Below are 15862 nucleotides of genomic sequence, written 5' to 3' on the forward strand. Positions count from 1 at the left end.
GACTTCTTTTTGGTAATTTATCAATGGCAGTTCTTCCGAGAAAGGCAGTTTTAAGAGACTTGTAAATGTTCTGGGGAGGTCTCTCCGTTTACAAGTGTGTGTTGGGCAGTGACAGACAATCGCATATCCATTTGATTTAGGGCAAGTGGTTTTTATTCTTTAGCATCTTCTCTTGACACAAGCCTGCGGTATAAACTGCAGGGAACCTACCTGGCAGAGTTGACAGAGACACTCAGAAGTGAGCGAGCTGGAGGGTGAAGTGTACCTCTCCAGGGTAAACACTTTAATGCAGAGTTAGAGTGGAGAGTGGAAGTTTCAGTGTGATGCCTGCCGTGTTGTCTTGATGTGGGTGCTGGCGTCGGTCTCTGTGTTTCGTTACTGATCTGCTAAGCACCTGGCCAGGAAGTTAAATGGGCCTTGAGCGGGAGATAGATATATGCACACGCATGCAATACATAACGATGATGAAGATGGGGCGGGGGGGCTGTTGGGTTTTTATTTTTTTCTTTTTGTCATCTCCTACTTTCCTAATTTTTTGAAATGTGAAGCCAATGACTTCCGTATCACTGAACACTTCTATTTCAATACTGTAATACTCTAGCAATGTGCAAAGGAGCAGTTTGGAACTTACTGCAAAAGAAACATTAAACCAACTAGAGTTTTACACTGGGAAGCAGTACAGTGTTGTGATGCAGTTGTGCAGTCTATATTTTTTTTTTAATGGAAAACTTTGGAAAATTGAGGAAGGGAGCATGGACAGGGCAAGAAGCTGCCATAGAAGAGGATGGGGGGGTATGGCCAGCCCGTGTCGATGCATGCAGTTGTTTTCTTGTCTGGATTGTCAAAGCAAGGAAACAAACCTGAAGTGACAGTTCTGCAGAGGAACACATGATTTTTTTTTCTAAAAGGAAAACAAACTTGCTTTATAACGACACCGTATCTTGAGTATTCACAGTGTGGTTTTGTCGCCTCTCTGCTTTGTTCATGTCTGGAAGCAGAAATAGGTTTTAGCAATAAAACTTTAAGTAATAAACCCCTGGTAGTTAGAGAGCTTCTTGAACTGTTTTCTAGATCTCTGAATGGGTCTGCGTTGCACTCCTTTGCTCTTCAGTCTCTGCCAGTAGTGCTATGTTGTTGTAGAGAATTAATAAAATTTATAGGATTAAAAGCATGGCTAATGGACAGTGGAATGTATTCTCAGTATAATAATCTTCACTCCTTAAAAAAAATAATCAGCTGGAAACCTTATTTGTGCATAGGATCTCACACAGTACTTAACTCCTGAAAGGAGATTTGCGGTGTACTCATTATTTCTCCTAATTCTTGCCTCAGCAGTACTTTGAGGTGATGGGGGGGAAACCTTCTGTAAAGGGAAATAAATGTTATAAATGGGATATGATTATGCTTCATGATGCCTCTGCAGAAAGCTCCTGTCTCGTCTTCTTTTGCAACCACCAAACAAGCGGATCAAAACCTGAAGTTGGTTGTGAAAATAGTTGTGGCCGGTTTGTGAAGCATCATGGTTAAGGAGTATTTAAGAAGAGGCAACCATTTAAATCAGTACAAAAGAGCATGTGGGATGTGGCTCACGATGTTACCTGCAAGAAGGCTCCCAGTACGAAAGATCATAGTGCTTAGGTTCCGTTCTGTTGCAGGAACTGCAGAATCCCAGCTCGGCTGGAAATAACGCCTAGCTGTGGTGGGGAAGCTTGTGACAGCCAGAGGAGGCAGCTAGTGGCAAAGTACTTGCTGCCTGCGGAGAGGGAAAGCTGCCGTGCTGGGCGTGCAGACCAGGAGCGTGCCAGCTATCGAGGGAGGTGTGAAAGGAAGCTGGCACGGCTGAACATCAGGCAAAGACAGTTATTAGAAAGCTGAAGCAGTATCCAAATGAGGAAAATTTTAAGGATATCGAATCTGGCAAGGAGAATGTAAAACCATAAGATAGAACAAAAGAATTTGAGGAATATATTTTGAGAAGCCTTTTGTAATAACTGTCTTTCAGTAGTTAGTAGTAGCAAGCCTACCACAAGCCGCAGGGCCATGAGATGATTGCTTTATAAAAGACCCTTTCAGAAAAGAAGATGATGGCAGAAAACCTTTGCTTTGCATCCATGTTCATTGTTGAAAACCTTGGAGAGGTTGCTCTGCCAAGAACCTTTAATGGGTAACTCATCAGAGGGACTCTCTCAGATGAGTGTTTGTTAAGAGTTTAGAGAACAAATGAACAACACGAAAGCAAGTTGCTAGAACTAGACAATGTTCATCCAATAACTTTATAGAACGTGAGAGATGAAGTAATTTTTACTCAAGTTGCTAGAACTAGACAATGTTCATCCAATAACTTTATAGAACGTGAGGGATGAAGTAATTTTTACTAATTGGTTTGTAATGACTCTTTAGTTAGGCACTTTGAGGTCGTTGGATATAAACGCAGCGTGAGGCCAGTACTAAAAGGGTGTTTACTCAGGATGTTGTCTGTGCTGATTAGAAACTGCAGTAACGTACAGAGTTCAGGGACACGTGGTAATTAGATTGTGGGAATGTCAACAGAGCTTTCGGAAAAGAAGCTGTGCCTGAAAGCTTTGGGAGCTCACTGAAGGAGTTAGTAAGGATACTTGTAAGGAAGCTGCAGTTTGCTGTGGGAGGTAGGATTTGCAGAAGTCATTCGGTAGCCTTCTGCCCGAGATGGGTAAGTCCTTGTACAGATAATTACTTAATAATTAGAGATAGATAATTAGATACAAGAAATGAAGTGACTAGGATGCTTTGGAGAGGTGAGCTGTAGCTGCTGCAAAGATACTCAGGGTAGGAGAATTGAGACTCACCTTTGAGTGACTGCAGCTAAGTCCAGAATGGATGAGGAGGCGGCAGCGGAGCTGAAGGGCGGCACGTGGAACCGGTAACTCCTTGCAGCAAGCAACACCAGGGTGGGCTTGCAATAGACAGTTCTGTGGGATCACTGGTTTGGACTCAGAAAGATGAATTCTATAAATCGTTAGGGTCACAAGTGAGAATAAAACAAAATCGGCCGTTGTCTGGGTCCATGGCGCGCTTGCATTTGGCTGTATTGGTGCAGAAGAACAGTGCTTACTTCTGTGGGTATCTGCGTGGCTGAGATGTTGGTCTTGGTGTAGGTATTTTTATTGGTTTTTGCTTGCAGAGGTCTTCAGTAAATGAGTAGCTGCAATAAATATCTCAGATTCTTTGCTTTCAAAGAAACGTTGTGATGTGTTCCACGTGATCAGATGTAGTACTGGAAAGGGCTGTGCTTCATAGGAAATCTACCACCAAAGGACAGATGTATTTCAAGCTTCTGGAAAGTCAAGACAGCAGCAGCGGTTATTAAACTGTGGAGTAAACGTAGCAATGTCAGCTGGGGAACTTGGGTCTCCTTGATTCTCCCCGTGTGCGGGGCCCCACGAGCGTTGGGGTTTGTTTGAGGGGCCAGAGTTGGCCTGGTAGAGACCGCCGGGAACTCGGATTTGAATTTGGAGTCCGCGTTCAGCCCGGCGGTGGAGCTGCGTGGGCAGCCGGTGTCCTGCGGTGCGATGGGCTGGGGTGGAGGCCGGGACTCTGACGGCTGAGGAAAATACCCGAGGAGATGGATGGACGTTGGAACAGAGCGATGCTGCGGTGCAGCCACCTGGTTAACCGCTGCAGTCCCTTGCTTCCCCCCCTTTCACCCTCTGCTGGGACTGGAGCTTTGCTTCCATCCCAGAGTGTTCAGGGAGCTGTACCAACACCTAACTTCTCTGAAAATAGAAGATAAAACACCCAAATCAAATGATTTAGCTTTGTGAGTGGGCTGTTTCTGGGACAAACAGTTGCTAACACAAGATGGAGGAGCGCGTGAAGGGGAGGGAAGCGGAGAGAAGATGGTGTTTGGGGTTGCTGTGACAGAAGGCTGTTCTCTTCGAGACACGTTGCTGTTCCTCGAGCACATTTAGCCTGCACTCTTACAGGCATGGGATACAGGGGCCTGTTCTGAGCAGTAAAATGTATGGAGACCAGTCTGAAGATGCATTTCTGGGTTAAAAAAAAATAAACATTAATTCTCCATCAGGTAAACCTGACAATAGTTGTAAACTTGAATACTTCAAGATTTGAGTTTAAAATATTTCCAGCGATACAGTGTACTTAATTTCTTTTTACAGAGCATCCTTGTTTTTTCAAGTTTATGGTGTCCTGGTTAGTAAATTCTGCTGTCCTCAAAATTCTGAAAAATAGTGTAATATTTGAATGTCTTGTATTTTCATAATGTATTTATAACTAATAAATTATAAATGGACTCTGAACCTTATAGCTGTTAGCCAGCACTCAGATTTGTATTCTTATTTCTTCACAGGATCTGGAGTTTCATGGAGTAATGAGATTCTACTTTCAAGACAAAGCGGCTGGGAATTTTGCAACAAAATGTATCCGTGTCTCTAGCACCGCCACGACTCAAGATGTGATAGAAACTCTTGCCGAGAAGTTTCGACCGGACATGCGGATGTTGTCGTCCCCTAAGTACTCGCTTTACGAGGTGCACGTCAGCGGAGGTTGGTATAGATTCACAAAGTGGTTCTTGCGTCCACACCACCTTCCTGTCCACCCCCAGGCAAAAGATCTTCAGCTTTGCCCTCGGCTCCTGAACCACAGGAGACCTGGGGGTTTTGTTCCTAAGTACGTTGCTGCTAATTGCTACCCGAGGGGGGGCATTTCAAACCCTGAGTACGCGTGTCAGGCCTGCAGTTGATGCAAGTTTTGATTATGGTCTATTAAACAGCGCACTTGACAGCCTGCCAACTTGTTGACATTTGTGAGAGAGTTGCTATTTTTAGGACTAGAAGGTAAAGACTCAATTTATAGTGGTGGGATCAGGAGCTTTAAATTGGACCATTGAAAAATACATCCTCAGGTCTTTGGTGTTGCGGGCCTGCGACAGGCAGCCGTATAACGCGTGTTCCTTTACTGCTGAACTGCGGGAAGTTGAAGCCACTGGGTTTCTTAAACAGATTCTTTCATGTTACCTGTGGAGAACTTTGATATCTATATAGCCTTCTGATGCTGCTGACATTTGTGTCTCCCCACCCCAGTAGAAAGCTTCAGGTTGGAAGGTGGTAGCGTGTGTGGTGGTGGGGACAGGAATGGGAGAAACTAGCTTTTTGTCATGCTTTTTGTTTTTTTGTGCTTTGGAAGCTTACACAAGTGGTTTGACTACCTTAAATTCTGCTTTTGAAAGACTGAAAACAATTTAATTTGAGATGGAGAATGGAAATTTATTGGGATGTGTGTCATATCTCATGTTCTACAGATGATGACTTGATATAAATAATATGGGATTAGGGAAAAGTGCCTGTGTCATCACTAATTTAAGCAATGAGTAGTATGTGTTTTTTCTGCTGTAGATTTCTTTAAAAGTCTGTTAGCACTATTATACCTGTAGTCAAAATGAAGTGGTTTCCTCTGCAGAGCAAGGTCCTGATGTTCAAAAGGTGGCTCATGAGAGGGGCACCTCGTTCAGCAGGAGTGTTTCTCCTGAAATAAAATGTAGCTGCAAAGGCGTCATTGTCTTGCTATGCATAAGTAGTCTCCTACTTACAGAAGGGAGATTAAAAGGCAAAAGTTGATCATTTTATTTAACCACTCTCTCAGATTTTTTTTTTTAATATACTTACAATAGATACTATACACTGTATGAAATTTTGTTAGTATATGTGCATAATGGAATTTTTTTTTCTGTTTCTTAATCTGGTTTATTTTTCTATAGTCTTTCCAGAAGAGTAGTTCTTGGCCACAGTCAGACTGGTTCAATTTAAAATAAGGAAAATGAGTATTTGGTATATGAGTATAGCATGAACTTAGAGTTTGAAGCATTGTAACTGTAGGTGTAGCTTCACTCACTGGGCTGAGTGATAATCTTGTGTTCCCAGACCTCAGCTCTGACAAAGGAGATATGCAGCTCTACTTCATGTGGACCTTTAGCTTCTGTAGATAGAGGGAATATGCTTAGGCTGGTTGCTGGGAAGGGGACATAACGTTTCTACCTCCCCAGAATTTCTGCACCTATACTTAACAGACTTCGAGGGTTGGACTAGATGACCCACAGAGGTCCCTTTCAACCTCTACTATTCTGTGATTCTGTGATTCTGTGACTTGGAAACATCAACTGATGTGCGCTGTTCAGCAAGCCTTTTGATTTTTTAAGAACATAACTGGTTGCTAAATGTCTTTGCTCTTGAGGTGCCAAGTAACTGTTACTTCTTTTCATTTTTTTGAAGAAGAAAGAAGATTAGATGTAGATGAGAAGCCTCTTGTTGTACAATTAAACTGGAACAAAGATGATCGAGAGGGAAGATTTGTTCTCAAGAATGAAAATGATACCCTGCCCCCAAAGGTGAGCCTTTAAGAAGGAGTGTGCTAGTGGTAACAGCAGTTTTGAAATCTGTGGGACTTGTTTATATAGCAAACCATAATTTCTACTTTTCTAATTCCTGAAAATAACTGCTGCTGCTGACCTTTGATATCTGGAGCAAATCTTTTTAAATACTTCCAGTGCATCTTTGCAATGCAGCACTTTTGTGGTCTTTCAGATGGCTTGTGGTGCTTTGATCCGTGTAGCTGTCTAGTACTGCAGCGTGTAAAACCCAGGGAATGCAGAGCTTGCTTTGTTCTCCTGTGATGAATTAAAAATTTCCTCAAATAGTATGCGATGCCAGACACCCAGGAGGTAATCCTACCTCTTGCAGAGCCTTTAAAAGGGGGTGCCAGAGGGAGTTAAATAACTAAAAAACTTACCTCCCTAGGTAACATTGTGTTGCTTAACAAAACTGATGGAAGCCTGTTTCCTTTTGGGGAGGTTGTTGGGTTTTTTTACTTCCATATGCAAAATGAGGGACATGTGAACATCAGCCATACAAAAGCTTTTTTTTTTTTTTTTTTTTATAATATTGGTCATTTAAATATTAGATAAGACTTTGGCTCCTGAAGTCATATAATATTTAGAATTATATCTTAACTTGGATGCTTATAGCTGTGGAAAACATGCTGTTCAGTGTGGGGGTCTTCAGACAAGTTTTTCATCTTGGGCTGAGCACTGCCTTTCTTTTGCTGTTGGAGTTAGAGCTTGTTAATTTTACAGGTGCTTTGGGTATAGGTTATTCTTACACTTACACTCTGCTTTTGACTAAATCCATGTTAGAGGTGGGGAGAGAAAATTAATCATGTCTTGCACCACATCTCCCAGATCTGCTATTCCTATTCATTCATTTAAGTAATCTTCAGCCTTCCCTCTCTGTGTTCTTCGCTTCCTGATAGAAGAAAAAAAACCTGCATCTTCTTTTCCTCACCTTCTATTATTTTCCCTACGGAAGGCAAAGGAGCCTAGGATTACAGGCAGCTTGTGTATGCAAGGAGCAGGAATTGGAGAAGAGAACACTGGAAGGGCAACTCAGAAAAAGACGCCAGAGGGGAAATGTCCTCTACAGTGGTTTTCCTCCTGCAGTTTATTCTGCTGTGATACTCCAGCACAGTTGTCTTGAAAACAGATGAAGTGCGGTGTTGTTTTGTGAAGTATTTTTACTGAGAGGCAGAAAATTGTTTTGCAGCCTTCAGTTAATCTTTGAGGCCAAGTAGATAGTAGGCATTATTCAAGTAAAATTCTGCCTTTTCTTCATTTACTTGAGTACAGGGTGCTTAATCAGTTCCTGCCTGCTTTGGAATGTGAAATTATTTTTGCCTTCTGTGTTATTCCAGAGAGTGTCAGTCCCATCCCTGTGCAATGCAGTATTCTTGCTTGGAGTATTGTTTTTGTGTTAGCGATACTATGTGCTAAACAGATTTATCTGGAAAGTTAAAACCAATACTAACTTCCTTGGACTGAAGTGATGGAAGTTGTTTTAAACTCATTTATTTCAGAAGGCTCAAAGTAATGGCCCTGAAAAACAAGAAAAAGAAGGAGTAATTCAGAACTTCAAGCGAACTCTCTCAAAAAAAGAGAAGAAAGAAAAAAAGAGGCGTGAAAAAGAGGCGTTGCGACAAGCATCAGATAAAGACGATAGACTTCTTCATGGGGATGATATGTAAGTGTGTTAGACTTTAATCAGTCCATAGAACCTCCATCTGACTTTAAAGGCTTCCCCCCTCTCTACCAAATAAATTTTTATTTCTTTCAAAAGTAAGTAGGTGACATGGGTGCAATACCATCATAAACCAAAATATGCGATGGCACTTTCTCTTGTTTGGGTGTACGTTTTGCTGCAAGACTTGTTTTTAAACCATTAAATAAGCTTTTTCCCACCAGAAACTGACACTTGCTTGGTGACGTGGACTTCCCCCACTATGTTTATTTTTGAGCATTTACTCTAAAGTGGGTTTATTCCCCTCCCTGTGTCTGACTCTTCTGTCTTTTGCCAGAAAAATCAGTATGTGTAGGTGTTTGCGTTTGACTTGCCTCCTGACTAGCGGTTTGTTTAGCTCCGAGACATGTTTTGGTAGCCAGTCTTCTGGGTCCTTCAGTGCTTGCTCCCAAATCTGCTGCGCAGTATTCATTGAGATGGGCAGAACATACATTAATCCCTGTACAGAAAACTGGAGCACAGGAGTCGGGCATGAATAACTACGTAGAACTAGGAAGCTGAGAAAGGTCTACGTTAAACTGAACTTTGTCTCTCTGTTCTGTAGGTTTCCTATGTAATCACCAGAAAAAAAAACATCACTGGTGGATTTTTAACGTACCCAGAAAGAAAATGAATGGTGCAAACTTATTAATTGAGAACAGATTCTCAGAGCTGAAAGAAACTAGTTGACTGGTTGACGTAGAATAGAGGATTTAGCTGTTCAGCTTGACTTTTGTTTGTATCCTTTTTTTTTTTTGAGTTCATGGTTGGTTTTCATGTGTGTAGTACTGCTCTGCATGGATAGGTTTGCAGTCTTCTTCAGATGTCAGTGTCACCTTTGCAGTATTCTGTGCAGTTAGTTAGCTTGTTCTGTATTTTTTTAAATGAAAATAGAATTGTATTTAAGTGCATTAGGAAAAGAAAAAGTGGGAGCTGCAAGCACGTGCTAACTCTACTTCTCTGTGATTTGCAATATTGTAAATCAGAATAAGATTAGGGGTATAATGTGAATTTTCTTTGCCCTTTTTTTTTTCCCTAAGAGGTAGAAGGCCTCTCTTTTTTTCTTTGAAAACTAGCAACCATCAGTACTTAAATTGGTTGTTGACCATTTCGGGTGAGCGTGGGTGCACGAGCAGTGTGAATCCTAGCAAAAGTGGAGTTCATGTAGAAACCATCTTACAGCAACTTAATTGATCTGCTGTGTGTATGGATTCTGCTTGCCTTTTATCCCTTATGAAGTGACAGGATATATGTATTTTAAGCCATTAATGACAATTTGTTCTCTTTATTTAAACGAACTTGGCAGTGAGAATTCTCGCCTTGCAGCTGAGGTTTACAAAGATATGCCCGAGACCAGCTTCACCCGCACAATATCCAACCCCGAGGTGGTTATGAAGCGGCGGCGACAGCAAAAGCTGGAGAAGAGAATGCAGGAATTTCGCAGTTCTGATGGCAGACCAGACTCAGGTACTTGGATTGCTTCTGGTTAAGCTGTAAACAGTTAACTGTTTACTGAAAGAGTATTTTTAAGGCTAGCAACTCCTGTAAATTTGACTTAACTTCTGCTTTCTCGAACATTTTTTGTACTTCGTGGCTAATTTATCTATGGTGTAACTGAATGAAGGAATTGTTAGAGGCAAATTCCACGGGAGTCCGTTCTGTGATGAGTGTGAGTCAAAAGCTTTCAGTGGTGGGCAAATGGATGGGACAGAATATGCTTAGGGGTCTTGTGAACGGTGCTAAACCAGGCAAGGAGGAAGGAAAGAGTTGGTCTTATTAAACTGACAAAGCGAGGAAGTCTTCTAAAATAAACGCCATTCATTTCACTAAGAACAAGCTGAATGACCTGAATGTAAAAATGCAGTCAGCAGAGCAGAGACAAGGTGGCAAGGAGCGGTTGTTCAGGTCTGCATGAAGGGTTCCAGTAGATCTTGTGAACAGCAGTGGTCAAGTATTTCACATTCTTGGGGGTAGGGATAAAGATCACAGTGGCTATAAAAAAATCAGCATTAAATGGATGAATGAAGCAATGTTAGTACTGATAAAACCTCAAATTCTGATAAAACCTCTGTTCTGTCCATGGAAGAGCAGTGAAGAAGGAGTCAGAGGTATAGAAAACATCACTGGGGAGGGAAATCTTAAATGGGCTTTTTAAAGAGAGGGGAGGGTCTTGAAGGCTGGCACAAACTTGCTGTTGAGATGGGAAAGGTCGCTTCTTCATCCAGTCGTCGTCACTGTTTCATTTTAGCTTCAGGGAATACTGGGAATGGTGAAGCACTGGGGAGGAGACTGGCTTAGAGGCATCAGGACAGCGACGCTGAAGGTTTTTACTGATGGCAGAGATTAATTTATTTCTGGGGTGTTACGTAACTTTTCTTGTACTAGTGGATGGACTAAATGATTTCTGAAGGAGTTCGTTCTTATATTCTGGTAGAAATACAATAAATGGTTGTATGTTTGTGTGTTTACTCTCTGGTAGCATCGTTAATTACATTTTTGTTTCCAAGGTGGGACACTGAGAATTTACGCAGACAGTTTAAAACCAAATATACCGTACAAGACAATCCTGCTGTCCACTACGGATACTGCGGACTTTGCAGTTATTGAAGCACTGGAAAAATATGGTCTGGAGAAGGAAAATCCCAAGGATTATTGTATTGCTCGTGTAAGTGAAGTTACACAATCTTCTCATGCTTCATATATAATTTTGTTCCTTGCAGTAGCTTTAAAACTAAGTGGAAAGGCACTGGTAGTTCTGGACTAACTATTTTTTTTTTGTAAACGGAGCACCCTCAGCATTCCTGAAGTGATTTGTCAGGTTTTTTGTCTTTAAAACCTAAGTCTTCCAATGTTACTAAATTACTACATAACTAAACGTTAGTAATGCAATTAACATATTTCTGTATTTGGCACTGTGGTTTCCTACCACGAAGTGTGCTGACGGTTTGCAGATGTATGAAGGAATAGTTCATCCTGCAGATACCTGCATTTGTGCTGTTTGTGCACAAAACTATTCCCCTGAACTGAGAGCGTCTGCTCGGAGGCCAGAGTGCCGCGTCCGGACTCGGCTGTAAAAGGTGGATGCTACGTGCTCTGGCCTTACGCCTCTCAGTGGTAGCTTACCCTCGTTACGCATAGAAAAGATTAAAAATTTAGGTGAAACTTATGCTTATTTTCCAAATTTAATTATTTTAGGAGTTCTAAATGAATTGTACAGAATTGCTGTTTCGTAGAGGTGCGGCTTTACCAGCAAGTCCCATGGGTGGCACTGAGTAAAGGTGACAACCTCCTGTCCGTAGCACCTTCCGAAGGAGAACACCGAGATTCGAAAACATCTGATCCTTGTTTCAGTCTAATCTTTGATGACATTTCTGGCTATTATTAGCCTAATAAACTTGGATTTATTGCACCTTAAAATTATGAAAGAAAGGGAAAAATGTTTATGTCTTGTCGTATTGTGCTCTCTTTCCCCTCGCCCTTCCCCAGTGCTTGATGTGTCACGGGGAAACGGTGAGGAAGCTGACGGTATTTGCTGTTCCCCGCACTTCCCAGCCGCTCGGAAGGATGTGGATGTGCCTTTGGTCTTAAAGTTGGGGTTTTTTTATGATATCTTTGAGTAACCTTAATGCCTACTTCTGCTGTGCTTACAGCCTCTAGTGGTATAATTAGCTGGGAGTTGACATGTTGCTCTAATATTGTCCTAATTAGTAGTAAGGAAACAGTACGGTAGTAGTGCTGTTGTAGTTCCGTAACAGTGAACTAAGCTTAGTTTTTCTTGTTTCAACAGTTTTGTCTTAGTTCTAGGAATATTTTTAATGACCTTCTGGACATTTTATCCTTGTCTTCATTAACCTGTAATTGGGGTCCCAACTGTGAAAGTTAATTTTACTTAATTTCAGTGAAATTTTACATCAGTTTTTGTTAGAGGGGAATAATTTTGTAAGTAATACAGGTTTGGGTTTGTTTAATGACACAGTGTATTAAAAATTGATTCTCAGTTTTGGCTGTGAAGTATTTTCTATGCGTAGTTTTAATTTTGGCAATTATCTTCATATTGCGGGTTCTATGAATGAAATTAATGATTCTCTGTCATTGATCTTATTAAATAGGCTGCTGGCTTGATGTGCTCGTTTTTCTGCTGGTTTCAGAGAATTGTGGGCTACAGCAGAGAGACTGTGACTGAATTTGGAAGATAGTTTTGCATCACTGTTTAGTGGAGAGTTAGAGGGTGTTACAAACTAGTTCTGTTTGAGAGAATTTATTGAACTGGTTGCACACTTACCAGGGAAACTCTTGCGAGTCACTGTGGCCGTAGCGGTGTTCGCTCTCCCCTCCCCTTGTTCTCTGATCTGCTGTGGGGATGCTTCATGTCGGAAGTAGTCTGAGGAATGTTGCTTTGATCTCGGGAAAGATTAACTAAGTCTTTGCTGTGAAGCAAATTGATTTAAATTAGTTTTCTGGAAGGCACTTCTGGAAAATATTTTGTCTTTTCTAAGCAACACGCCTTCATGATACAGTGAGTTTCTATACTGACAGAAGTTGTATGCCTATGTTCACGTGTGAAATATGTGAGTGGGCTTCATTGGCAAAGAGCACATCTTTTTTATACCTTGAAGTGTGGAGGACCTTACTGTTTTGCTCACCAGAAGTCACTGTAGTTGGCTAAAACCTACTTGGCCTTTCTTGGGGTCTCTGCTGATACAGTGCTTGGGTTTTGAATATGATTATCCTTCCTTTTTTAATAAATTTGAGTATTTTTGACCTAATTTTGAAGTGTTTTGCCAACTATTTTATGGAATTCCTTTCCTAGCTTGAAACATCAAAATATCCTAGCTTTAGCCTGATGTGTCTTTCATCACTGTTTTCTTTTTTGGAAAGCAGAATAATAGAAAGGTGTCGTGGCCCTTGGTACTCCTTTACGCTGAGGTCTCATAGCTGTTCTTTACCCCGGTGGGGCTTTTGTTTTTCTGACGCTTTACAGTGTTCTGTAGAAGACAAATCTGTTTTACACGTGCTCCTATTTTTTGTTGGGTTTAAAACAGTGTACAGTTCAACGCAGAACTTCAGTTTCTTGTTGTTGTGATTCTGAATGTTTTGCTCTCTTTGGTGGCAGGTGAAGCATCTCCAAGGAAGGCTTAAACGGTTGGCATTTACTTAACTGTTAAGATAGTTTTTAAGTTAAATGACACGACCTTTACAAGGCTGCATAAGTACCTGATAATAAAGTTCACTCACTTCTGAAGTTTCATTGGAAAGATGAATGTTGTAAGACTTTTTCTTCTCACTTGCCAGCAACGGCGTTGGTTGGCAGCGGCAGGTAGCTGCCGGCTGCCTGCCCTCCCAGCCGGCGTTGCGGTGGATCTGGGCACAAACTGAAGCGGAGGAAGCTCCAGCTGAACAGGAGGAAGAACTTCTTCCCTCTGAGGGTGACGGAGCCCTGGCCCAGGCTGCCCAAGGGAGGTTGTGGAGTCTCCTTCCCTGGAGATATTCAAGACCCGCCTGGACAAGGTCCTGTGCAGCCTGCTGTAGGTGACCCTGCTTCGGCAGGGGGGTTGGACTAGATGACCCCCAGAGGTCCCTTCCAACCCCTACTATTCTGTGATTCTGTGATTCTGGATCGGCTGTACCTTTCTGCCTGCTTCTAGAGTGCAAGTAAATACAAGTTTGTTCCAGTATGGATTTGGTTTGTTTCAGTTCGCATCGTTGGAGTTCCCTTCCGTAGTGCGGGGATCGCTGCACATCTCTCAAGATGTCAGATTAATCAGACAGTCCTCCAAGCTACCTGTGCGTGTTCACTTCGGGCGCCAGCCTTGCGGCGTGCAGCGAGCCAGTCAACTCTGCAGAGCAGAATCTTGAGAAGGCTTTTGGTTTAACGTGCTTTGCTTGTTTACTGAAGGATAAGGCAGAAACAACTTTTTGTGATACCAATTGACTCTATCCCAGCCAAAACCAGGACACCAGCAAAAACATACAGTTTATGGTGATGAGTGTTTTGGTTTGGTTATTTTTGTTTTTAAGAAGTTGATATTACAGACATAAGGCATTAAATATTTTTTACCAATCCCATTGTTTCCCCCCCACCCCACCCTGTGCAGAGCCTGTGTTCCCAATTTGTAAGGAAAATTGAGGATGAACTCATTTGAATAAGCAGATGTGTTAAAACATACAGTAGATAGGAGTTGTTTATCTAAAAAAACATTGAAATGATAAAAGACCTATTATAGCATGGGGGTTTTTTGTGCAAAGCTTTTGCTAAGGGTAGATCTGATAACTTGATCTGTAGTGTTACTGACCACAGGGGGCTGCAGTATTTCACTGTTACCTTCTCTGCCTTGCTCATCTCAGCAAATGCCTTGGCAGTGAAGTCCTGAGTTGCTGTGGGCTTCATTTAAATTTCTTAACTTGTGTTTTCTGCGTGTTTCACTGCATTTGAAATGAAGAAGTGTAGACTGGAATGGTTTTATGGTAATTTGTATATGCTCATGAATGCAATTATGAGGAAGAAGAGTATATGAGCCAGCAGTGTGCCCTTGTTGCCAAGAAGGCCAGTGGTGGTCTGGGATGCATTAGGAGTGTGGCCAGCAGGTTGAGGGAGGTTCTCCTCCCTCTCTACTCTGCCCTGGTGAGGCCCCATCTGCAGTGCTGTGTCCACTTCTGGGCTTCCCAGTTCAAGAAAGATGAGGAGCTACTGGAGAGAGTCCAGTGGAGGTCTACGAGGATGAGGAGGGGACTGGAGCATCTCTCCTACGAGGGGAGGCTGAGGGAGCTGGGCTTGTTCAGCCTGGAGAAGAGAAGGCTGAGAGGGGACCTTAGAAATGCCTCTAAATATCTGCAGGGTTGGTGTCAGGAGGACGGGGCCAGACTCTTTCCAGTGGTGCCCAGCGACAGGACAAGGGGCAACGGGCACAAACTGAAGCAGAGGAAGTTCCAGCTGAACAGGAGGAAGAACTTCTTCCCTCTGAGGGTGACGGAGCCCTGGCCCAGGCTGCCCAGGGAGGCTGTGGAGTCTCCTTCTCTGGAGAGATTCAAGACCCGACTGGATGCGGTGCTGTGCGGCCTGCTCTGGGTGACCCTGCTTGGGCAGGGGGTTGGACTGGGGGACCCCCAGAGGTCTCTTCCAACCCCGACCATTCTGTCGTTCTGTAATTCTCTGTTACGAATTTGGTTTAGATTGCAGGATGTCAACTGACAGCCTGCTTCGAAGACTTGTGATCGTAAGCTGGTTTTACCCATCTCCATTTCCTACGCTGTTGCAGAAAGCAGGGAAATGCCTGTGCCTGCTCTCAGCAGTCTGCGTAGATTCAAATTCATGAGAAGATATTTAACTGCATGCTCCATTTTTCAAAATGAAAGCAAATTTCTACCCCTGAGTCAAAACCCAATCACAATATAAACTTGTTCCCGTGCGTTTCCATTCCTCTGAGATGTAGGAATTCCAGCTCTGTGGCTGACGCTGAGGCAGCATTTTCCTAAAACAGAGATGTTTCAGAAAGCAGCTTCATCCCGGCTGGAAGCCTCCCGGCCCGCGTAAGCTCAGGTGTGGCGTTTTGCCTTTCCACAGGTTAGGTCACACGCTGTTTGAGTGTGGTGTGCCTGCGGTACCTGGGGGGACGGGAACTGGCTGGGGGGACGTGGGGGTTAGGGCTTTGGTGACCGCTCTTCGCTCACTGGTCTGGTTTACCATTGGCACCATTAAACCCGACACCAAGTACAGATACTCCTCCTTGTTCCAAGGCAGAGGTACAGTCAGAGTTGAGTAGCAG

General features: G+C 42.7%; 1 protein-coding gene across 23 annotated transcripts in view; it reads left to right on the top strand.

The window, feature by feature from the left end:
- Positions 1–15862, top strand: part of AFDN (afadin, adherens junction formation factor) — a 140641-nt gene that overhangs the window by 35111 nt on the left and 89668 nt on the right. For 16 of the 23 annotated variants that reach the window (XM_075411876.1, XM_075411910.1, XM_075411924.1 and 13 more), the window contains exons 2-6: positions 4346–4541; positions 6264–6379; positions 7900–8063; positions 9406–9566; positions 10607–10764. In XM_075411876.1, coding sequence (XP_075267991.1) covers positions 4346–4541; positions 6264–6379; positions 7900–8063; positions 9406–9566; positions 10607–10764 — 795 coding nt within the window. The remainder of the gene's footprint in view (positions 1–4345; positions 4542–6263; positions 6380–7899; positions 8064–9405; positions 9567–10606; positions 10765–15862) is intronic. The other 7 variants (XM_075411878.1, XM_075411918.1, XM_075411919.1 and 4 more) reach the window with 1 other exon arrangement.

The sequence above is a fragment of the Opisthocomus hoazin genome, chromosome 2 (genome assembly GCF_030867145.1).
Source record: "Opisthocomus hoazin isolate bOpiHoa1 chromosome 2, bOpiHoa1.hap1, whole genome shotgun sequence".
Lineage (NCBI taxonomy): Eukaryota > Metazoa > Chordata > Aves > Opisthocomiformes > Opisthocomidae > Opisthocomus > Opisthocomus hoazin.